At 42.8% G+C, this 26,020-nt stretch overlaps 1 protein-coding gene and 1 pseudogene across 1 annotated transcript; both read left to right on the top strand.

Annotated features, from left to right (window-relative positions):
- LOC105609438 (zinc finger protein 709-like) overlaps positions 1-16,903 on the top strand; it is a 51,802-nt pseudogene extending 34,899 nt beyond the window's left edge.
- A 6,802-nt stretch (positions 16,904-23,705) lies between these two features.
- On the top strand, positions 23,706-24,616 carry LOC105615356 (non-histone chromosomal protein HMG-14-like). The gene is made up of 2 exons (XM_042249449.1): positions 23,706-23,739; positions 24,291-24,616. Exons 1-2 carry the CDS (start codon positions 23,706-23,708, stop codon positions 24,614-24,616), a joined length of 360 nt encoding a protein of 119 aa, XP_042105383.1.
- The last annotated feature ends 1,404 nt before the right edge of the window (positions 24,617-26,020 follow it).

Raw genomic sequence — 26,020 nt, 5'->3', positions numbered from 1 at the left:
CGACATTTTGAAATATTTCTTTTTTTTTTTCTGTAAGGACAAATATTACCTAAAGCAGTGTTCTCTTTCAATTTACTTTCTTTAGTATGCTTTCTACAAAATGTAAAATTACATAGGTCATATTGTCATTTTCTGTTTGTGTTGGCTGGATAGAGCTATGTTTGGTGGTCACTTTTTGTGTGTCCACTTGATTGGGCTTACAGATACCAAGATAGCTGGTTAAGCTTTGTTCCTAGGTGTGTTCTTGAGAGTATTTCTGGAAGAGATTAGCATTTGATTTATAGACTGGGTAAAAGACACCCAACCTCATCAGTGTGGGTGTTATTCAATCTCCTAAGGACCAAAAGAAATGGAACAAAAAGATGAAGGAAGGGTGATTCCACCCCCTCTTCTTGAGCTGCAATGCCCATCTTTTCCTGCCCTTGGACATCAGAGCTCCTGGTTCCCAGGCTTTCACACTTGGACTCAATTATACCACCAGCTTTTCTGCTTCTTCAGCTTGGAGATGATCATTTAGGGGACTTCTCCATCTCAAACCTATAAGACAATTCCCATAATAAATTTCCAGATACATATGAAAAGTTAAGGTTGACTCAGGTTTTTTAAATATTTATTTTATTTATTTGGCTGCTCCAGGTCTTAGTTGTATCATGTGGGATCTTCAGTTGTTGCCGGGGTCCAGCCCCGGTGGATCCAGGGAATTCGAAGGTGGGGACGGCGTCAGCATCTTTGGAAAAATATATATTTAATTACAGATATAGAGAAAGATTAGAAACGGATAGTGTAGTAGGAGATAGTGTAGTGGAGAAAAGGAGGCTGAATCCAGATGGGAATTCAGTCAGAGAAACGGGAGCAAGAAAGAAGTGACATGGGGGAATCAGTCTTTCCAGAAACTGATCCGTTTTCTTTATTTTTAGGTTTGCTTATATACCTTTTGTTACACATAGGGATGAATACAGAGTCACGGGGGGGTCAGCAGTCCTGTCCTTTGTCAAAATCAGGTGCTTCATATAAAAAGGTCTTAGGGATTTTATGATCCTTTCTTTCTGATAACCAAAAATTTATTTTTCCAAGGGTGTTTTTTCTTAAACCAGGCACCACCCTCTAAATAAAGTTACATACCTATAGGGTGAGGATGTAGTGAGTTACAATCAAGAAAGGAATTTATTTAACCCAAGGTTAACATGATTAATCTTAAAGGTTAATACTTATTTCTCCTATATGCTTAAAGGTTAATACTTATTTCTTCCTATATGCTAGTTATATTCATTATAAGGGTAGGGAACATGGAGATTTAGCAGCAAAGGTCAGCCCAACAAATGAAAATCCTTTCACCAATGCTCCCCTTAAGATCTGTTTAGTCTTAAGATAGTGATAAAGTTACATTTTTAGTAACAAGGACGCAGTGATTTATAACAAAGTACAGTGCTCTATTACAAAAGAGAAAATTCATTAACTCAAAAAGTCTAGTATTGCTAACCTTAAAAACTACTATATTTCCTTTTCTATATTCCAAATACATTGATTAATATATTCCCAGGTGCCTAAGGATATGGAAGCCTGGCGGCAATCATTGACTCAACAAGAAGAAAAAGCCCTATGCTAATTAAGACTCTCAAAATACTCCAAAGCTCTCTGTGCTGTTTATGGTTAAGAGGTAGTAAACAATCATGTGGCAGGAGTATGGATAGTCCTGTCACACAAGCTAGTCTGTCAGCAGAGAGGTTTGACCTGAGACGTCCTTGTCCCACCCAGAGCAGGGAATTAGCAGCAATTATTGACACAACAAATGAAAAACCCTTCACCAATATAATTCCTAACCAACCCACTATACTAATAATTTCTAACTCCCCAAAAGAATTTGCCTTTAGTAAGTATAAAACATCTCGTGCCTCTCAGGTTGGGAAGCTGTAAACAATCACATGTGCCCTGACGAACCTATACAGGCTGGCTAGATAACCTTCAGAGGAGTCCGTAAGCTGAAACACTCTTGTCATGCCCAGGAATTTTTATTGCCTTGGAGCTGCACGTTTACTCCTTCTCCAAGAAAAACGGTTATGGAGGAGAGCATAAAACAGACTCTGGTTTTGGGGTTAGATGCTCGGGAACAGGGGGTTTCCTGAGGCTTGATCAAGCCTTTGCGTATGCCAAGCCTCCTTCCTCATGACCTTTGCCATTGGCGGAGTTCCTCACGCTGGCCCCCGGCAAGTTGTGACACGTGTGATCTGGTTCCCTGACTAGGGATCCCACCCAGGCCCCTTGCATTGTGAACATAGAGTCTTAGTCACTGGGAAGTAAGTCCCTAATCCAGGTTTGTATTTCAGCTAGATAATTGCATCTAGATCTCATGACTAGATAACAAGGAGGAAGGATTTGGAATCTTAAGCTATAGTGGCTAATTTATTGTGTGAATTATTGATTGAAGGAATCAGGTTATCTTTCAAACTTCACTATAATTGGGGTTTTGACCATTGACACTGTAAGGGATCATTTGCCTTTACCCTCTGCATCTAACATTCCAGAAGAGTCATAGTTGGGCTTAGAGGTACATGTTTTCTTTGGGGTTTAGGGCAAGAAACAGTCACATGTGGTGTTGTAGCCATTCACCAGAGGACAATACAATGTCTTCACTGCAGTTTTAAATTTTAACTATTTTCTGACAATTGCACAAATCTACTCATTTCTTGGAGAAGGAAATGACAACCTACTTGAGCATTCTTGCCTGGAGAATCCCATGGACAGAGGAGCCTGGTAGGCTACAACCCATGGGGTCACAAAGAGTTAGACACAACTGAGCAACTTCACTTTCGCTTTCACTCATTTCTTACTGTCTATGCATGCTGCTGCTAAGTTGCTTCAGTTGTGTCTGATTCTGTGCGACCCCATAGACAGCAACCCATCAGGCTCTCCCGTCCCTGGGATTTTCCAGGCAAGAGTACTGGAGTGGGGTGCCATTGCCTTCTCCTATCAAAGGTCAGATAGCTATATTTCTCCAGATCTATAAGAAAACAGTTGACTTCTGTATCCTCAGTCTTTCCATACTCTCTTATTAATTGTTGGAGTGATTTCTGGTGTTACGGATCCTTTCAGATATTTTACATGGAAAATCCTGTCATACACAGCAGAGCCAGTTTCATTTCTTCCTTCCAAATCTGTATATATTTTATTTCCTTTTCTTGTCTTATTGCATGAGCTGGGCCTTCCAGTATAGTGTGGAACAAGAGTGGTGAGAGGACACCTTACCTAGTGTCTTAGTATCTTAACAACAACAACAAAAAAGCTTCTTGTTTCTCACCAGTAAGTGTGATGTTGCCTACAGGTTTCATGCAAATGTTCTATCTTAAGAGGCAGAACTCCCCTCTATTCCTAGTGCATTATCGTAAGTGGATGTTCAGTTCAATTCAGTTCAGTCGCTCAGTTGTGTCCGACTCTTTGCAACCCCATGAATCGTAGCACGCCAGGCCTCCCTGTCCATCACCAACTCCCGGAGTTCACTCAGACTCATGTCCATCGTGTCAGTGATGCCATTCTGCCATCTCATCCTCTGTCGTCCCCTTCTCCTCCTGCCCCCAATCCCTCCTAGCATCAGAGTCTTTTCCAATGAGTCAACACTTTGCATAAGGTAGCCAAAGTACTGGAGTTTCAGCTTCAGCATCATTCCTTCCAAAGAAATCCCAGGGCTGATATCCTTCAGAATGGACTGGTTGGATCTCCCAGCAGTCCAAGGGACTCTCAAGAGTCTTCTCCAACACCACAGTTCAAAAGCATCAATTCTCTGGCACTCTGCCTTCTTCACAGTCCAACTCTCACATCCGTACATGACCACAGGAAAAAACATAGCCTTGACTAGACGGACCTTTGTTGGCAAAGTAACGTCTCTGCTTTTGAATATACTATCTAGGTTGGTCAGAACTTTTCTTCCAAGGAGTAAGCGTCTTTTAATTTCATGGCTGCAGTCACCATCTGCAGTGATTTTGGAGCCCAAAAATAAAGTCTGACACTGTTTCCACTGTTTCCCCATCTATTTCCCATGAAGTGATGGGACCGGATGCCATGATCTTCGTTTTCTGAATGTTGAGCTTTAAGCCAACTTTTTCACTCTCCTCTTTCACTTTCATCAAGAGGCTTTTTAGTTCCTCTTCACTTTCTGCCATAAGGGTGATGTCATCTGCATATCTGAGGTTATTGATATTTCTTCCAGCAATCTTGATTCCAGCTTGTGTTTCTTCCAGTCCAGCATTTCTCGTGATGTACTCTGCATAGAAGTTAAATAAGCAGGGTGACAATATACAGCCTTGACATACTCCTTTTCCGATTTGGAACCAGTCTGTTGTTCCATGTCCAGTTCGAACTGTTGCTTCCTGACCTGCATACAGATTTCTCAAGAGGCAGGTCAGGTGGTCTGGTATTCCCATCTCTTTCAGAATTTTCCACAGTTTATTGTGATCCACACAGTCAAAGGCTTTGGCATAGTCAATAAAGCAGAAATTGATGTTTTTCTGGAACTCTCTTGCTTTTCCACGATCCAGTGGATGTTGGCAATTTGGAAGTGGATGTTAGGTTTTATCAAATGCTCTTTTCTTACATTCCTTTCATTCCTGATTTTAATAATATTGGTCTTCCCTCTTTTCTCATTTAGCCTGCCTAGAGCTTTATCAATTTTACTGATTATTTCAAATCACCAGCTTTTGATTTTGTTGATAGTCTATATTCCTGCAATTTTTATGTCTTCCCTAGTTTGAGGGGGTGTCATTTTATTTTAGTGTTATTGTGATATAACTGACATATAACATTATTTTTAAATGCACAACATGATTTGATATTTGTATAGATTGTGAAGTATTACAATAAGTCTAGTTAATTAACTAGACTAATATTATCACACATGGTTACAGTTTTTCTTATGATGAAATATTTTAAATTTCCTCTTTTAGCAACTTTCCAATATGCAATAAAGTATTATTAACTATAGTCACGCTGCTACATATTATATCCCCTGACTTATTTTATAACTGAAAGTTTATAACTTTTGATCTGCCTTCACCTGTTTAGCCCACCCCTTGACAACCCTCTCTTCACTTACCCCCTCTGGCAACTGCCAGTCTGTTCTCCATATCTGTGAACTTGGGTTTTTCTTTTTTCTTTTGCATTCTTTGAAGGAAAGCCCTGTGAATCCTTTGTATTATTATATAATCATGGACAGATTCACCAGCAGACCTCTGTGTCTTGAGTGAACTCCTGTGCAATATGGAGCTCTTAACATGTTCCTCGAGGTTAGCAAAGGCTTTGACTGAAAAGAGATCTTTCAGTACTTTATCATTTCATTCTGTGTGCTAAAAACTGGTGAGAAGCAGTCCTGAGGCTCATTGTCTATAGAATTTGTGGAGGTCTAAGTTGTTAATGTCTTTTTAGCATGGACTATCATGGCAAGTTTTCTGAACCCTAAGTTCTAAATAACTTCTTAGCTCCACAAATGAGAGAGAGAGAGAATGGAGAAACTGTAATAAATGTTACACAAACTGAAAGTACGAGAATATTTCAATCTGCCCAGGTGCACCTGGCTAATTCAGGCCAATATGGCTGAGAGAGTCATTTCCTAGGCAGGTTGATAAGAAGTCTAGGGGTCCCCAAGGAGAAAGGGGTCTGGAATTCTCAAGGAGGAAGAAAGGACAAACTTTTTTTCCCTCTACATTCCTTAGGATTATATAACAATAATGTGTCCTGCCTGAGGACAGTCTCTGGATTAAACCTTCTGGCTAATCCTGTTATCTTAAAATGTAAATTATGGGAGTAGGTCTGGTCTTTACAAGGATTATATAATTAATAATAATGTATCCTGCCTGAGGATAGCCTCTGTATTAAACCTTCTGGCTAATCCTGTTATCTTAAAATGTAAATTATGGGAGTAGGTCTGGTGAGGTCTTTACAACCTCCAGACAGTCTTTTGATTCATTGGAGAGTATATAACTTCGTTCCTAACACTAGCAAGCCGGTACTCTTTCTACCCTCTTCTGATGTCTATATCAGAAGCTTTCTCTATCTTCTTTATACTTTAATAATAAAACTTTATTACACAAAAGCTCTGAGCAATCAAGCCTTCGTCTCTGGCCCTGGATTGAATTCTTCTCCTCCAGAGGCCAAGGATCCCAGCGTCTTTGCGTGGTTCAACAACAACCTTTCATGGCTAAATGGTCCTCATTACAAGTTGTATTTCCACAGGCCTCCTGGACTCTCATGTTTGGTGATGGGAAGAGAAGGAAAAGCTCCCATTTCTTCACTGTGTTTTATTCATTAAAAACTACTGCAGATTTGACCTCGTACATCATGGCTTTTTGCTTTGCATGTGCACTTAATCATGTCCAACTCTTTGCGACCTCATGGACTGTAACCCATCAGTCACCTCTGTCCATGGGATTTCTCAGGTAAGAATACTGGGGTGGCAAAATGGATTAAAGATCTAACTGTAAGACCAGAAACTGTAAAACTCCTAGAGAAAAACATAGGCAAACCACTCTCTAATGTAAATCATAGCAGGATCGTCTATGACCCACTTCCCAGAGTAATGGGAAAAAAGCAAAAATAAACAAATGGGACCAAATTAAACTTGAAAGCTTTTGCACAATGAAAGAAACTATAAGCAAGGTGAAAAGACAGACATCAGAGTGGGAGAAAATAATAGCAAGTGAAGCAACTGACAAAGAATTAATCTCAAAAATATACAAGCAACTTATGCAGCTCAATTCCAGAAAAATAAGCAACCCAATCAAAAAATGGGCCAAAGAACTAAACAGACATTTCTCCAAAGACATACAGATGGCTAACAAACACATGAAAAGATGCTCAACAGCACTCATTATCAGAGAAATGCAAATTAAAACTATAATGAGGTACCATCTCACACTGGACAGAATGGCTGCTATCAAAAAGTCTACAAACAATAAATGCTGGAGAGGGTGCAAAGAAAAGGGAACCCTCTTACACTGTTGGTGGGAATGCAAACCAGTACAGCCACTATGGAGAACAGTGTGGAGAATCGTTAAAAACTGGAAATAGAACCACCATATGACACAGCAATCCCACTGCTGGGCAAACACACTGAGGAAACCAGAACTGAAAGAGATACGTGTACCCTAATGTTCATTGCAGCATTGTTTACAATAGCCAGGACATGGAAGCAACCTAGATGTCCATCAGCAGAGGAATGGATAGGAAAGCTGTGGTACATATACACAATGGAATATTACTCAACTACGAAAAAGAATGCATTTGAATCAGTTCTAATGAGGTGGATGAAACTGGAGCCTTTTATACAGAGTGAAGTAAGTCAGAAAGAAAAACAGTAATACAGCATATTAATGCATATATATAGAATTTAGAAAGATGGTAATGATGACCCTATATGCAAGACAGCAGAAGAGACACAGATGTAAAGAAGAGACTTTTGGACTCTGTGGAAGAAGGTGAGGGTGGGATGATTTGAGAGAATAGTATTGAAACATGTATATTATCACATGTGAAATAAATCACCAGTCTGAGTTCGATGCATGAGACAAGGTGCTCAGGGCTGGTGCACTGGGATGACCCTGAGGGATGGGATAGGATGGGAAGGGAGGTGGGAGGGAGGTTCAGGATGGGGAACACATGTATACCCATGGCTGATTCATGTGAATGTATGGCAAAAACCACCACAATATTATAAAGTAATTAGCTCCCAATTTAAAAAAAAAAAAGAATACTGGGTTGCCATTTCCTCCTCCAGGGAATCTTCCCACCCCGTGCATCGAACCTATGTCTCCTGTGTCTCCTTCATTGGCAGTTGGATTCCTTACCACCGGGCCACCTGGGAAGCCCACATACACCATGGAGGGCTGAGTTAAATGGTGTGTGATAACAAAGGAGATGAGTTTTTTTCAAAAGAGATTGACATGTTTAAAATGATATTTGATTCATCTGTGTAGCATTTTTCTCATCTCTCCAAGGTGCTCTAGACCTTGACATTAGAGAGCAGTAACATTTCAAGTGGTCACAGTAAAAATGCATAATTTGCATGTTCGTTACACTGTTAAATTCATGATGAAGTAAGTATGGACAGAAAGTAAGTTCTGATGACCAAGACATAAAATAAATGTTTGAAGGTGATAGAATCATATATAATCTTCCTATAAATTGAGCCTAAACCCCAGAGTTCTGTCAGACTCACACATCTTACTGGAAACGTATTTGTGTTGTTTTAGGACAGTGACTTTTGAGGATGTGGCTGTAAACTTCATTCCAGAGGAGTGGGCTTTACTGAATCCTTTGCAGAAGAAACTTTACAGAGATGTGATGCAAATAATTCTGGGGAACCTGGTCTCAATAGGTAAGAATAACAACATTTCTTCACTTCTTCGAGAACAGTATTCCTTGCCAATCAACATTGTTCCAAGATGTGGAATGTGGAAAAGAAACACAGTAGCCCCCCCTTATCTGCATGGAATACATTCCAAGACCACCAGTGGATGCCTGAAACCAGAAATAGTACTGAATCCTATACATACATTGGTTCGGTTCAGTTCAGTTGCTCAGTCATGTCCGACTCTTTGCGACCCCATGAACCACAGCACGCCAGGCCTCCCTGTCCATCACCAGCCCCGGAGTCCACCCAAACCCATATCCATCGAGTCGATGATGCCATCCAACCATCTCATCCTCTGTTGTCCCCTTCTCCTCCTGCCCTCAAACTTTCCCATACATTCCTATGATAAATTTAGAATTTGGTGCACAGTAATCTAGATAGCATATTGCAAAGCACAAAGACCTTTGCCAACAAAGGTCCATCTAGTCAAGGCTGTGGTTTTTCCTGTGGTCATGTATGGATGTGAGAGTTGGACTGTGAAGAAAGCTGAGCGCTGAAGAACTGATGCTTTTGAACTGTGGTGTTGGAGAAGACTCTTGAGAGTCCCTTGGACTGCAAGGAGATCCAACCAGTCCATTCTGAAGGAGATCAGCCCTGGCATATCTTTGGAAGGACTGATGCTGAAGCTGAAACTCCAGTACTTTGGCCACTTCATGCGAAGAGCTGACTCATTGGAAAAGACTCTGATGCTGAGAGGGGTTGGGGCAGGAGGAGAAGGGGACGACAGAGGATAAGATGGCTGGATGGCATCACTGACTCAATGGACGTGAGTCTGAGTGAACTCCAGGAGTTGATGATGAATAGGGAGGCCTGGCATGCTGCAGTTCATGGGGTTGCAAAGAGTCAGCAACTGAAATGAACTGAACTGAACTGAACTGAAGAGATTGATATGGAGAACGAAATGGCAGCCCACTCCAGTATTATTGCCTGGAAAATCCCATGGACAGAGGAGCCTGGCAAGCTCCGTAGGGTCACAAAAGAGTTGGACATGACTTAGCAACTAACCAACAATAGCCAAGAGACTGATATCAATAACTAAAAATAGAACAAGTATAATACACAGGCACTTAACACATGTGAGTGTTAAGTGAGCATAACTTTGCAGTTCAAGATGAGAAAGCAGAATAAGATCGATTTCTTTTTCTTTCACAATTTAATAACAGAAGATTAATTTCTCCTATAGATCTTAGCAACATCAGTATATAGCTTTTCTTAAGTTGGAATTTTCATCTTTTCATTTGAAAGGGACTTTATGATTTCTGTTTGGCATACCGTAATTCTTGCATCACTATTCTTGCATTTGGGGGCCATCGTTAAGAAAAATGAAGGGACTTACCCTGATGGTCCAGTGGCTAAGACTCCACACTCCCACTGCAGGGGGGCCAGGTTCAATCTCTGTTCAGAGAACTAGATCTCACATGCAGCAACCAAAACCCAGTGTAGCCAAATAAACAAATATTTTAAAAAATTTTAAGACATCATATCAGAGTCTTCTAAAGTTTGTTTAAAAAAAAAGAAAAAGAAAAAGGAGGATTACTTGAACACAAGCACAGGGGTATCACCACAGTGATCTCACAACTAAGATGGCAACCAAGTGACAAATGGGCAGGGAGCGTATACACCATGGATGCAGCGGACAAGGGGATGATTCATATCCTGGACATGACAGAGGTGGATGCTGCAAGATTTCATCATGCTACTCAGAAGGGTGCACAGTTTAAAACTATGAATTGTTTACTTCTGTGATTTTCCATTTAATATTTTCAGACTGCAATTGACCGTAAATAACTGAAACCACAGAAAGCAAAACTGTGGATAAGGGAGGACTACCATACACTGGTAAATAAACTAAGCATGTTACAGCTCATTCTGGACCTATAATCTAATATTGTTCTATAATTTATAATAATTTGAATTATTTTTCTGGGTCTGCATTTTAGGGAAAAAATGGGACAGTCATAACATTGAAGACTGGTACAAAACCCAAGGGAGGTAACTAAGGTGAGTTACACACACAGTAGACAGTGTTCCACGTGAGATTCCTGGTATATCATAAACTCTTTTAAATTTTATTTCTTTATGTATTTATTTCTGGCTGTCCTAGGTCTTTGTTGCTGCACAGGCTTTTTCTCTAATTTTGAAGAGTAAGGGCTACTTTCTAGTTGCAGTGCATGCGTTTCTCATTGCAGGGGTTTCTCTTGTGGAGCACACACTCTAGGGCATTCAAGCTTCAGTACTTGCAGTATGCAGGCTCAGTGGTTGTGACACATGGGCTTAGTTGCTCTGCGGAGTATGGGATTTTCCCAGATCAGGGATCCAACCCATATCTTCTGCATTGGCAAGTGGGCTCTTTACCCCTGAGCCACCAGAGAAGCCCCTAGCATAGCTTTTTAAAATATGCAAGTAAAACAAAATAATCCCAGCTTCAAATTTATTTATCCTTAATTCTTTTTCCACGGAAAGTATTTATTTAAATGTGACATGGGTGTCCATTGTTTGTAACTTTATCCACTTTGGGAAACAATATTAAGAAACTCCATGTATTAATATCACTGTTTTCATAACAGCTATATTATGAAAACACTGTTTTCATAATAGTCCTGTTGCAGAGCTTTCAAACAGTTTAGAAAGGGCAAAAAACGTTCACTTTTGCTATAAAACATAAAAATGTAGTTCTAATACCCTACTGGAGAAGGCAATGGCACCCCACTCCAGTACTCTTACCTGGAAAATTCCATGGATGGAGGAGCCTGGTAGGCTGCAGTCCATGGGATCGCTAAGAGTCGGACATGACTGAGCGACTTCCCTTTCACTTTTCACTTTCATGCATCGGAGAAGGAAATGGCAACCCACTCCAGTATTCTTGCCTGGAGAATCCCAGGGATGGGGGAATCTGGTGGACTTCCGTCTATGGGGTCACACAGAGTCGGACATGACTGAAGTGACTTAGCAATACCCTACTAATAAATGTGAAATTATTAAAGAAATCAATAATTTCTCATTTTTTTACAGAAGTCATGTGGTAGAAAAACTCTGTGAAAGCAAAGAAGGTAGTCAACACAGAGAAACTGTCAGCCAGATTCTAAATCTTAATACGAACCAGAAAACTCCTTCTGGAGTAAAACCATGTGAATGTCATGTGTGTGAAAAAGTCTTCATGCTTCATTCATTCCTTAATAGGCACGTCTGATCTCACACTGTACACAAACCATATGAGTATCATGAATACAAAGAGAAACCATATAAACGCAAGGAATGTGGGAAAACCTTCAGTTACCACAAATCTGTTCACAGACATAAAAGAAGTTACACTGGAGAAAAACTCTATGAATGTAAGGAATGCAGAAAAGCCTTCACATGGCTTACAACCTTTTGAAGACACATGGTAACACACACTGGAGAAGGACCCTATAAATGTAAGGACTGTGGGAAAGACTTTAGTTGTTCCACTTCATTTCAAGCCCATGAAAGAACTCACACTGGAGAGAAGCTCTTCATATGTAAACAGTGTGGTAAATCCCTCAAGCCTCCTCTAGGCTTGCAAATCCATGAAAGAAACCACACTGGAGAAAAACCCTATGAGTGTAAGCAGTGTGGTAAAGCCCTCAGCTGTCCTAGTTCCTTTCAAAGACATGAAAGGATCCACACAGCAGAGAAACAATATGAATGTAAACAACACGAGAAAACTTTCAGTTCTCCTCTAGGTCTGCAAATCCATGAAAGAATTCACACCGGGGAGAAACCTTATGAATGTAAAGAATGTAGGAAGGCCTCCATTCCTCTTTCAAGCATACACGTACACAAAATAATGCCCACTGGAGATGGATCTTACAAGTGTAAGGAATGTGGCCTTCATTTGTCCCAGTTCATTTCAATCACATGAAAGGACTCACGCTGGAGAGAAGCCATATGAATGTAAACAGTGTGGTAAAACTTTCAGTTGGCCCAGTTCCTTTCGAATACATGAAAGAACTTATACTGGGGAGAAACCCTATGAATGTACAGAATGTGGGAAAACCTTCATTTATCGCGCAACCTTTCAAGGACACATGAGAAAGCACACTGGAGAGAAATCCTATAAATGTGAAGAATGTGGGAAAGCCTTCATTTCCCCCTCCAGCATTCAAACACACATGATAATGCACACTGGAGACGGACCTTATAAGTGTAAGGAATGTGGGAAAGCGTTCAGTTTTCCCAGTTCTTTTCAAATTCATCAGAGATCTCACATAGGCGAGAAACCCTATGAATATAAACAATGTGGCAGAGCCTTCAGTTGTTACACATCCTTTCAAACACATGAAAAAACTCACACTGGAGAAAAACCTTATGAATGTACAGAATGCGGGAAAGCCTTCATTTATCACACTACCTTTAGAGGGCACATGAGAGTGCACACTGGCAAGAAACCGTACAAATGTAGAGAATGTGGGAAAGCCTTCATCTCAATTCCTTTCAAAAGCATGAAAGATCTCATACGTTGTAGAGGCCCAAAGCCAATCAGTGTCCGTTTACCTTTCTTGTGTAAATTCTTTTAGTTGTATACGTTGGATGGGCTTCCCTGGTGGCTCAGAGGTTAAAGCATCTGCCTCCAATGTGGGAGACCCGGGCTCGATCCCTGGGTCAGGAAGATTTCCTGGAGAAGGAAATGGTAACCCACTCCAGTATTCTTGCCTGGAAAATCCCATGGACAGAAAAGCCTGGTAGGCTACAGTCCATGGGGTCACAAAGAGTCGGACACGACTGAGCAACTTCACTTTCACTTTGGATTGCCAATTGATCAAATTGTTTCAGTTGTTTTTTTTTTCTTTTGCTTTCTCCCTCCCTTCCTCCCTGACTGTGTTTTCATCACTGGATATACCTCAGAGGAAGAGGTGTCCTCTCTACCCTGGTGTTTGTCATTTTTGTCCTCCAGAGAGCCTCACATCACTGCCATTAATGTTAGGGATCTCTCCCCATGATAGCTGGTTGCTTTATAGGATTTAAGGACCAACAGCTTAGTTTGGGTTTGAACTAATAATACCTTTGCTGACCACAGGGGTGCCATTGTGTTGTCCCCTAAAACCTCAAGGTTAGGATCTTTGTTGCGGTGCAGATAGGGGTTTCAGCACCAGAGGTACCCAAGAGTAATGCTCCATCATTAAGTCATGTCCAACTCTGCAACCCCATGGACTGCAGCACACCAGGCTCCTCTGTCCTCTGGTTTCTCACGGAGTTTGCTCAAATTCATGTCCATTGAGTCACAAATGGCTACAGTCCATAGGGTCGCAAAGAGTCGAACATGACGGAAGCAACCTGGCATGCACATACTAGTGTTTCCGTGGCTAAGACTCTGAGCTTCCACTGCAAGGGGCACAGATTTGATCCCTGGTCAGGGAACTAAGGGCCCTCATGCCACATGCTGCAGCCAAAATTTTTTTTCTAGTTTTTTAATAAAAAAGTTACTCCCACAGGAAATAAAATTGCAAACTGCTAAGGAAAATCAGCTACAGGGCCTTAATAATCAACAGAATCACAAATATTCAAATCAGCTGAGATAAGCAGCCCACAGCTCAGAAGGAAAAGCTACATTCTGAAGGCTTCCCAAGTGGCTCAGTGCTAAGGAATCAGCCTGCCAATGCAGGAGATGTGTGTTCAATCCGTGAGTTGGGAAGATTGCCTGGAAGAGGAAATGACAACCCAGTTCAGTTTTCTTGCCTAGAAACTCCCATGGACAGAGGAGCCTGGAGAAATACAGTCCACAGGGCCGCAAAGAGTCAGACATGACTGAGCAGCTAAGCATGCACAAAGGTGAAACACTATCAAGCTTTGGTCTCCAGACTCCTGGTTAAGATTGAACTACTGGCCCAGGTCAGTCCCTGGAGAAGTGGGGTAGGTCTACCAGAGCAGCCACAGGAGTAAACAACTCTGGGAGCTCTGCCCACCCTCCTCTCCCTGGGGAATAATGGGGTAAAGCTCACTCTCTGGGGCTTCCATTCTCACAATGAGGAAACCTTCACCCAGATTCACCTAAGAGTTCTGACCCAAAGGACTCTCAAATTCAATACCTTCTGCCAGAAGACAGAACACGTGTCTTCACAGATTTTTTTCCCCCAATGGGCAGAAATTACTCAGAGTGCACCTACACTGTGAATGTCAAACTGTAAACCACATCTTTTCTTTTGTATTGACTGTGCCAGGTTTTAGTTCTGGTGTGTGCGATCTTCAGCTGTGGCATGCAGAATCTAGTTCCCCCACCAGGGATTGAATCTGGGCTCTCTGCATTGGGAATATGGAGTTTTAACCACTGGACCACCAGGGAAATCCCTCCAACCTACATCTAGAAACAGGCACAAAGGAACCATAGTTACAACCTTGAGAAGGGCCTCACCGGGCCACCCCAACACCAGTGCATCCCCAGATTTCCAAGGTTATAGCTTCTCTCAGTAGCAAAAGCTCTTTCTCAGGAGGTTGTGAGCAGGAACACACCTACAAGGGAGGTTTTCAGGAAGAACCATCTGGCCTTTAAGTTCTCCCCTTTGCAGCCTCCCTGGTGGCTCAGAGGTTAAAGCGCCTGCCTGCAATGCAGGAGACCAGGGTTCGATCCCTGGGTTGGGAAGATTCCTCTGGAGAAGGAAATGGCAACCCAGCCCAGTATTCTTGCCTGGAGAATCCCATGGACGGAGGAGCCTGGTGGGCTACAGCCCACAGGCTCGCAAAGAGCTGGACACGACTGAGCCACTTGAGCCACTTCACTTTGCAGCCTCAAGGCAGGGGCTTAGCTTGAAGACACAGACCTCAGGCTCTGCTCCCATTCAGGTTGCTCTGGACCAGCACTGAGATTTTAAAAGTGACAAACCCATTGTTTGAAGAATCCAGTGCATGCATGCTAAGTCCCTTCAGTCATGTCCGGCTCTTTTCAACCCTAGAGACTGTAGCCCACCAGACTCCTCTGTCCATGGAGTTTTTCCAGGCAAGAATACTGCAGTGGGCTGCAGTACCCTCCACCAGGGGATCTTCCTGACCCAGGGATCAAACCCATGTCTATGTCTCCTGCATTAGCAGGCAGTTTCTTTACCACTAGTGCCACCAGGGAAGCCCCCGTAGAATCACTCAAACCCAGTGCTTATATGTGAAAAAGGGAAGAAAATTGTAAGGCACTTTTTTTTTAGTTCAGCTAGAAAACTCACAACTATATAATATCTATTCCTTTCAGAAAATGAATATGGCAGTTGTTATTTCCACAGAAAGAAATCACTTGAAAAACAATCACATTAGAACTCATCTAAGTGTTACAAGTCTAAGCCTGATAGTCCATTTGAAACAACCCACAAGAAAAGGACAGACTGTAGCAGGGGCCATCCCAGAATAGCAAGCGCCCCACCCAACCCCACCCCCACCCCACTGCCACGCCTGCCTCTTGTCTGTAGAAAAACCTTAGCCTCCTAGGCCTTCTCCAAGTTCTAAAGAGTAAATTTAATCAGAGGAATGAGAAAATGCAAGAAGAAAGGTCAATAATTGAGCAAGACAAAATAATAATACTTCAGCCAGTAAAGTCAAGGACTTTCATTCCTCCTCAAGTGCGTGCTAAGTTGCTTCAATCCTGTCTGACTCCTTGCAACTTCATGGACTGCAGTCTGCCAGGCTCCTCTGTCCATGGGATTCTCCAGGCAAGGATACTGGAGTGGATGGCCAGGTCTTCCAGGGCATCGTCCCAACTCAGGGATTGAAAACTTGTTTCAGGCATCTCCTGCATTGCTAGTCGGGTTCTTTACCACTAGCACCATCTGGGAAACCCTGCTCCTCAAGGACTATAGATAATATTCTGAGCCATATCCTCTGAGCTGTTTTGCAGATACTGAAGCCCCCACGAAGTGGAAGAAGTTAACTGTATGCAGCCCACAGGCAAATAGACCTCAGACTGGTTGGAACCAGAAGGCTGATGATGTTGACTCCCAAAAATATCAGAAGAATGTCCTTCAGCTGATCATGTACCCCACAACCCCCTCTCCCTCATCCTATCTTTAAAAATCTTTCCCTGAAAGTCTTGCAGGAGTTCAGGACTTTTAAGCACTAGCTGCCTGGACTCCTTACTTGATGCCCTGCAATAAATGCCACATTTTGCTTCACCACATCCCAGTGTCAGTAAGTTGACCTTTCTCTGCAAGAGTGAGTGAACCCAAGTTTGGTTCCTAAAAAGACCTCAGAATAGTTATGCCCACTCCCAGGGAAATTTTTAAAAAGGAAGAATTCTTAGAAAATGGAATGTAATAACACTGAAATCATTATTTCATTTTTCTGAAACACTCCTTTCTTGCTCATTTGAAATATTTTGTTCTTATAATGATATTTTACAAATAGAAAAATGAGACTCAAGTGAATAAATTTTTCAAGGTGACAAACAGCGAGGGGCAGTGCTGACAGGTGAGTTTCCAAAGAAGAACCTCCACCCAAATGTCTTTCCCAAGGATGTCTGTGACCAGGAGAGATCTCAGAGAGTTTTATACAACACAGTTCCAGGTGGTTATTCTCTGCTTAGCTCTCATGTAAAACAGCCACAAACAAAAAAATAAATCTTTTTAAAGTGAGCCAAACATTGACTGTGGGGAAATGACAATTAAAATATTGGGTCTGTTTGAAATGATCACGGAGAACGAATAGCTGACGACGCTGTGAATTAGAGAGGCCAAGTTGGCTATGAGAAGGCAGGAGAGATCTGAAAGTTTACGGATTCATTGCCAGCCCTAGGACGCGTTAGGCGGGAGGGACAGGTCATGGACCTGAGGTCCTACTCCTAAATTTTTGAATAATTCAAAAGACAATGAATGCCGCTGCGAAGGGAAAAGGGACTGGGGACCCCACAGACCACAGCTGCTCCCACGCGCCAACCCCTGAAACCGAGTCACAACTCTCCCCGGCTGATCCTTCCTGTGGTCACTGTACAATCTGGAGGAGACAAGGGATTGCCGGGTCAGGGCTGCCCAGAGACGATCCAGAGCCAAAGTCGCGGGGCACAGCGAAGGGACAGGACCCCCGGGGTCCCTGCTTTCAGCCCCGCCCCCACTAGCGAGCCAAAGGGTCCCAGAGGCGCCCTCAGCCCACCTGAGTCCGCAGACTCCAGAGCTGACTGCAGAGGGGCCCGTGTCCAACCACGGCTGGGACCCACTCAATCTCCCCTCCCCGCACACTTCCCAACTTCTGGGGTCCTCCCAGCCTCCCCACTTCCACTCCCAAATCCGGTGCAGGTCTAGGCGCAACAAAAGCTCCACCTGGGGCGGGGAACCACAAGTGAGACGCGATCCCCAGCGTATCCACGCGGAGGAACAATGTCCACGCCAGGCAGAGAGTGCCCCCACGCACCTGCCCTTGATGCGCTCCCTAGAGGACCCTTCGAAAGGACGCTCCCTCCCCACCACCATCACCCTGCCCCCATGGGTAACAGCAGGTGGAGGTCACGTGGCCAAACAGACCTGGCTTCTGCCCTGACCCTCCAAGGATCCTTGCGTTTAAGCCGAGCCAGCTCCAGACCTGAATGGGACACAAATGTGTAAGCAGAGAACTCAAGGCTGTTTTAGTGGAATGGACCCCTTGAGGAGCAAGCCCAGAGCACATGGATTGCCTGCGTGAGAACAGCCTGGAATAGGACGATCTCCTCCCACCAATCACAAACTATGAGAGGTCTTCATTAAATTCTTAGGTATCCGCTTTACTCTGGCAGGAGATTGACTTCACATTAGTTCCTGAGTGTGTTCTTAAAGCACTTTGAGATGTGAACAGCTATAATATTCCCACAGCAAATTTCCTATTTTCTCTGATAAAAGAAAAACAGTAAAGGGTTATGTAAATATGGGATGTACCCAGAAACGACTAATATACTTAAGAGAGTCAATTGATGTTGTTATTGTTCAGTCACTAAGTCTTGTCCTACTCTTTAGGACCCTATGGACTGAAGCACACCAGGCTCCTCTGACCTCCACTATCTCCTGGAGTTTGCTCAAACTCAAGTCCATTGAGTCGGTGATGCCATCCTACCATCTCATCCTCTGTCTTCCCCTTTTCCTCCTGCCTTCAATCTTTCCCAGCATCAGGGTCTTTTCCAATGAGTCAGTTCTTCACATCATTTGACCAAAGTATTGGAGCTTCAACTTCAGCAACAGTCCTTCCAATGAATATTCACAATTGACTGGCTTGATCTCCTTGCAGTCTGAGGGACTCAAAAAGTTTTCTCCAGCACCACAATTTGAAAGCATCAATTTTCAGGCACTCAGCCTTCCTTATGGTACAAAACTCTTAATGCATTTATCCATTTATTTGAAGGGCTTTGTTGAAATGCAATACACATACTACATACAATGGGCCACTTTTAAATGGACAATGCAGTGGTTTTCAGTATATTCACAGACATGCAGTCATCACTGTGGTCCATCTTAGAACGTTTATATCATTTCAAAAAGAAATCCCTGTACCCTCTAGCCATCAGTGTCTTCCCATCTTCCTCCTCCAGGCCCTAGGCAATCATTAATCTGCTTTCTGTCTCTCTAGGTTTCTATATTCACTGACTTCATATGAATGGAATTCTATAAAATGTGGACTTTGTGGTTAACTTCATTTACTTAGCAAAATTTTTCAAGGGATATCCAGGTACTGATACTTCATTTTTTTATGGCAGAGTAATATGCCATGAAATTAAAAGATGCTTTCTCCTTGGGAGGAAAGCTATGATAAATCTAGACAGCATATTAAAAAGCAGAGACATCACTTTGCTGACAAAGGTAGTCAAAGCTATGGTTTTTCCAGTAACCATGTACAGATGTGAGAGTTGGACCATAAAGAAAGCTGAGCACCAAAGAACTGATGCCTTCAAACTGTGGTGCTGGAGGACTCTTGAGAGTTCCATGGATGGCAGGATATCAAACCATTCAGTACTAATACCTGAATATTCATTGGAAGGACTAATGCTGAACGTGAAGCTCCAATACTTTGGTCTCCTGACATGAAGAACTGACATTAGAAGAGACCCTGATGCTGAGGAAGATTGAAGGCAGGAGGAGAAGGGGACGACAGTGAGACGGTTGGATGGCATCACTGACTCGATGAACATGAGTCTGAGCAAACTCGGAGATAGTGAAGGACAGGAAAGCCTAGTGTGCTGCAGTCCATGGGTTTGCAAAGAGTTGGACACAACTTAGCGACTGAACAACAACAATAAAATATTCTGTTGTGTGGCTATAGCACATTTCTGTATCCATCTGTTAAAGGACATTGGATTATTACTTCTTTTGACTATTAAGAAAACTGTTGCTATAAGCATTTGTTAAAAAAAAAAAACAAACAGAAACCTCAATTAGAGTCAGGAGACCACAAGGGGCGCTCTCATATCCTGCAATGATAGCGGAGTCAAAGAGGAAGAAGGTGGCTTCTTTCCCTGCAAGGACTCAGCCAATGAAAAACCATAGACTTTTTTTTACTATCACCCTCATAACGTCCTTTTCCCTCTGTAAATGCATCCTCCTTCCCTTGCTCTGGGGTGACTGGCTCACAACTCACCATGGCTTCAGGTCCTGAAGTGCAATTCTCTGCCGATCCCAAGTAAACCCATGTTTGCTGGAGAAATATCTGACAGTTCATTTCAAGTCAATGCATTCACGCACAAGTTTTTGTGTGGACATGTGTTTTTATCTCACTTTGATACATGCCTGGGAGTGGAATCAATGGGTCATGTGGTAATTCTAGGTTTAATCTTTGAGGCACTGCCATACTGTTTTCCAGAGTGACTGCATCGTTTTCTATTTTCCACCAGCAGTGTATGAGGGCTTCAATCTCTCCATATCCTCATACCTGTTATTCTCTCACTTTTGATTCTAGCCATTCTAGTGGATATGCAGCTGTTTCTCACTGCGGTTTTTTAATTGAATTATAATTAGCATATCACATTATGTTGAGTTGGCTAGTACTAGTGTTGGAGAAGACTCTTGAGAGTCCCTTGGACTGCAAGGAGATCCAACCAGTCCATTCTGAAGATCAGCCCTGGGATTTCTTGGGAAGGAATGATGCTAAAGCTGAAACTCCAGTACTTTGGCCACCTCATGCGAAGAGTTGACTCATTGGAAAAGACTCTGATGCTGGGAGGGATTGGGGGCAGGAAGAGAAGGGGACAGCAGAGGATGAGATGGCTGGATGGCATGACTGACTCAATGGACGTGAGTCTGAGTGAAGTCCAGGAGTTGGTGATGCACAGGGAGGCCTGGCGTGCTGCAATTCATGGGGTCACAAAGAGTCGGACATGACTGAGCGACTGAAATGAACTGAACTGAACTGAACCTTAGGGAAAAACCTGAATAAACTTTTTGGCCAACCCAGTATTAGTTTCAACTGTACAACATAATAATTCTATATTTGTATGTATTGCAATATGACCACCACAATAAGTCTAGTTAACCTCTCTCTCCACACATATCTACCAAAAAAAAATTTTTTTCTTGCAATGAGCACTTTTAAGCTCTACTCTCTTGTGCTCATTTGCTCAGTTGTGTCCAACTCTTCGAGACCCTTTGGTCTGCAAGCCGCCAGGGTCCTCTGTCCATGGAATTTTTCAGGCAAAAATACTGGAGTGGGTTGCATTTCCTCCTCCAGGGGATCTTCCTGGACCAGGGATTGAACTCAGATCTCCTGCATCTCCCACATTGGTGGGCAACTTCTTTACCACTGAGCCACCAAGGGAAGCCAGTAAATGTTTAGTCACTAAGTCATGTGCGATTCTTTTGCAGCCCCATGGACTATAGCCTGCCAGGCTCCTCGGTCCACTTTCAAATATGCAATACAGTATTATTGACTGTATTGCTATACTGCACATTACATTCCTGTGACTTATTTTATAAATGGGAATTTGTACTATTTGAATTCCTTCACCAATTTTGCCCACCGCCCCCCCCCCATTGTAGTTTTGACTTGCATTTCCTTGATGTGTAATCATGTCCAGAAATCCTAGTATATCTTCCTTGGAAAAATTTCTATTCCAGTGTTTTGCCACCTTTAAATTGGATTATTTGGCTTTTTATTATTGATTAGGAGTTCTTTATACTTTATCCAAGTCTCTAACCAGATATATAATTTTCAATTTTTTTTTTTTTTTTTTTTGCCTTCTGTGGGCTGTTTTCACTCTTACTTTAAGAGTTTTTACTTTTGATTGTGATCACACACACATACTATAAAAATTTACATCTTAACTATTTTAAGTGTACAGATCAGCAGTGTGAAGTATATTGACTATGGAAAACCAATCTCCAGAGCTTGGTTTTCATCATGTGAAACCGAAACTCTGTACTCATTAAACAACTCCCCATTCATACCTTCCTCCAGCCCCTGAAACCACTGTTCTATTTTCTGTCTCTATAAATTCCACTGCTATGGGAACCTCACATAAGTGGGATCGTGTAGTAGTTGTCCTACTCGGATAGGCTTATTTTACTTCACATGATGTCCTCACAGTCTATCTATGTTTTAACATGCGTCAGAACTTCCTTTCTCACTGAGTGTGTACTCACTTGTTCAGTTGTGTGGGGCCCCCAGTTGTGTGGGCCCTGTGGACTGTGGCCCGCCAGGCTCCTCTGTCCATGGGATTTCCCAGGCAAGAATATTGGAGTGGGTTGCCATTTCCTCCTCCAGGGGATCTTCCCAACTCAAGGACTGAAGCTGCATCTCCCGCGTCTCCTGCATTGCAGGCAGATTCTTTACCACTGAGCCACCAGGGAAGCCCCCTTTCTCATTAAATCTGAATAATATTCTATTACATGCATGCTCCATCTTGTTGATCCAGTCATCCTTGATGGACTCTTGGGTTGCTTCCACATTTTTGCTATTGTGAATAATGGCCCTATGAACAAGTGTACAAGATTCTGTCCATATTTTAGATTCTTTTGAGCATACACCCAGCAGAGGAATCGCTGAATCACATATCAACTGCGTAACTTCTGAGAAACCGTCATATTGTTTTCCATACCAGAAGAATAGTTTTATATTCCCACCAGTAATGCACAAGGACTCTAGTGATGCGTTCCCTTTCTTGATGGTGCCCTTTGAGGCACAAAATTTATTAATTTGGTGAAATCCAAAATATCTCTTTTTCCCTCTATTTGCTTTTGGGGTCATATCTAAGAATACTTTGCCAAATCCAAGGTCATAAATATTTCCTTCTGATTGAAAGGCGATAGGATCACTCTTTATCTGGCTTTTCTGGATTTGACATCTAAAAGAGAGGTTCTAACGGCGTAAGGACACTGAAACTACGTGATGGGGCAAGTGACTGCTCAAGCGGCAGCAGAGCCAGATCGAGTCATCTTCTAGCCCTTGTTTAGGTTGAACTTAGGTTCAGCCAAGTGCTTAGGGTAGCGCCTTGCACAAATTTCAGATCAAGTTGCTAGAACAGGCAGATCCTGTCCTCACTTCCTCTTAGGGACACACCAAAACTACAACCACATATAGAACCGCCGCCTCTAAGAACTGACCTGAAGACAGATTTTTACACCTGAGGGTATAAGGAAAAGGCTGCATTGAGAAAGGTAGGAGGCGCAGAGTCCTGGTCTAGTGAGAACCAACCGCTCCCACATTCCTGTGAGGCAACCCACAAACAGGAGAGAGATCACAGCCGCAGAGGTACCCCCTGATGAGCAGGAGCCCAGGTCCCATATCGGGCTCCCCAGCCTGGGAAGCCTGCACTGGGAAGCTGAGCACCCATAACAGCTGACTTTGAAAACCAGCAGGGCTCACATCTTGGGGCCCAGGAGCTGTAGGAAAGGGAAGAGACTCCACTCTTAAAGGACTCCTGCAGAAACTCACTCACTCCAAAGTCCATCACAAAGGCAGCAGCTTGAAAAGCACCTGGGCCGTACAAAAAGGAGAGTCATCGGCTGATTTCTGGGTGTGCACCAGAGGGGCAGGGGTCCAGTGGAACTTTAGGGATAGAAGTGCTGGCAGACGTCATTTGTTTTTACTTTCTTTCCACGTAGCTGGCCTGGTGCTGGTGAGCACCATTTCTATCAGTCTCCATCAACCTAACTAACACCACCTGCCCTGCCCCTGCTTTCTCCTAAGAACTCAAGAGGCCAGGCCTACTCACCAGAACCCCCTCCCCACAGCAGTTTCAGCCAGGGCCTGTAGACATTTGGACCAGGGACCAGCTCAACCTACTAAGGCCATCTGCAGCGGTCACAGACAGGTCTGCCTGGGGACCAACCTCACCCACCAGCACACCTGCAATAACTGCTGTCTACCCATCACAGGAGGGCACATGCAGGGGATACCCCGGGACACCTGGCTTTGTTGACCAGGGGAGATGGCCCCACTGGATCCTATAGGACACCTCCTACGTAAGGCCACTCTTTCAAGGCTGGGCGACATAACTGATAGAAACAGAGTTAGGCAAAATGAAAGAACTACAGCATCTTTCAAACAATATCTTTCAAACACGAGGATCTCTCAGAGAAACAACTAAACGAAGAGGAGATAAGAAACTTATCAGATAAAGAATTCAGAGTAACACTTGTAAAGATGTTCATCAGACTCAGTAGAAAACTGGATGAATTTGATGAGAGAGTCACTAAAAGCCTAGGCAAGTTGCAAGCCTCCTTCAGCAAAGGGCTAGCAACTATAAAAAAGAAAGATGTAAAACTTTTGAATTCATTTACTAAAACCAAAAATACACTCGTGGAAACCAGCAGGAGGTCAGAGGAGGCAAGAAAACAGACTGGTGATATGGGTGACAAGGGTAGTAAAAGTCACTCAATCAGAAGAGCAAAAAGGAAAGAGAACAAAACAAAAAAACAAGAAAAGGGCCCATGAGGGGCCCAGCTTCTGCGGCAGGGGAAGGAGCAGCCGCGGCCAAGCAGACCAGCTTCCAGAGTCCGCTCCCCACTCCCAGCATATGCCCACCCTGCTGCCAGGGTGCCCCAGGGGAAGGTCAGCTCCTCATCAGGGGTGGAGACGGAGGAGCCCGTGAGGAGACCTGGGAGGCTGTCAACTAAACCTACTCCTGCCCAAGTGGAAACAAAGCCAAAGAAGGCAACAGGAGAGGATGAATCTTCAGATAGAAAGGTGCGAGCAAAAGGGGAAAGGGGAGCAAAGGGAAAACAGGTGGAAATGGCCACCCAAGAGACTGAAGATTTACCTGCGTCAGATGGAGAGGCTGAAAACAAGGAGAGCCCAGCCTCTGATGGAGCAGGAAAGAAAGAAGGTACGTGTGATTAAGATCACACACCCGAGCCGATCCATGGTTCCTGCCTACCTTCTGTACAATACAAAGGAAAGTTTTTATCAATTCTTTTGTAAAAGCAAAGTTTTTTAGTAGCTCTAGTAGTATCTTTAAGAAGATAGAAATCCTACTTCATCCATTTTTAAGGTGCAACCGCTTTCCTTTTAAATTTGAGCATAGCTTATTACACTGTTGTGTTAGTTTCGGAGCACAGCAAAGTGAATTAGGTATACAAATATCCACTTTTTTTTTAAGATTCTTTTCCTAAACCAGAGTAGTGAGGGCAGTTCCCTGTGCTGTGCTGTATACTGGGCTACACAATAGGTCTTTTGAATCTATTTGATATGTAGTTTGTGTCTTTGTCGACCCTCCCTCCCTCTCCCCGTAAGCATAACTTTGTCTTCTACATCTGTGACCTTATTCTGTTTTGTAAGTTTATTTGTACCATTTTTTAAGACTCCACACATAAGTGATATCACATATTTGTCTTTCTTTGTCTGACTTTACTCAGTTTGACAATCTCTAGCAATCCATGTTGCTGCTATAAATACTCTTTATTTAAGAGTTGAAATTATTTCCTGGTTGGTTGAGTTTTGGGTTCTTTTTTTTTTTTTTTGGTACAACCAGAAAATACTAGTATATTGAATGTGGGAAATTTTGATTGTGTTTGGTGTCATCTTAATGTTCCATAGATGGGTTAGCTTTTATATGCTATGATACAAAGCATATTAAATGGCAGTTTTGAGTCAATAGTGCATTTAATGTCTTAAACTTTTTTTTTTTGGCTGTGACATGCAGCATGAAGGATCTTAGTTCCCTGACCAAGGATAGAAACCCATGCCCCCTGCATTGGGAGTATGGAGTCTCAGCCACTGGACCGCCAAGAAAGTCTCATTGAACACTTTGAATTTCTTCTCTCCCCTTGTTGTTTTTGGGTAGAATTGCTTCCCAAAGCAAACCACTCCTTGATCTGAGCTCTCTGGTCAGAATTTTGTGCACTCTGTAACACCTTGGGTCATGGTAGTCCAGTCTTCCTAGTAACTTTGCTAATATGCTGTGAACACATGAAAAATGTGAAAACTTCACTATATATTGTATATGATACTAAGTTGTGAATTAGTGGAACTTATGATATAACAACATATCCACATTGGACCCAATTACAAGCACTGAAATTGAAGCGGTGATCAAAAATCTCCCCAAAAACAAAAGCCCAGGACCAAATGGCTTCATAGGAGAACTCTATCAAACATTTAGAGAAGCTCTAATGCCTATCCTTCTAAAACGCTTTCAAAAAATTACAGAGGAAGAAACACTTCAAACTCATTCTGAGGCCACCATCACCCTGATACCAAAACCAAAGACAACACAAAAAAAGAAAACTGCAGGCCAATATCACT

The sequence above is a fragment of the Ovis aries genome, chromosome 5, assembly GCF_016772045.2.
Source record: "Ovis aries strain OAR_USU_Benz2616 breed Rambouillet chromosome 5, ARS-UI_Ramb_v3.0, whole genome shotgun sequence".
NCBI lineage: Eukaryota > Metazoa > Chordata > Mammalia > Artiodactyla > Bovidae > Ovis > Ovis aries.
Note: the sequence above shows the minus strand (reverse complement) of the source record. Positions and strands in the feature narration are given on the sequence as shown.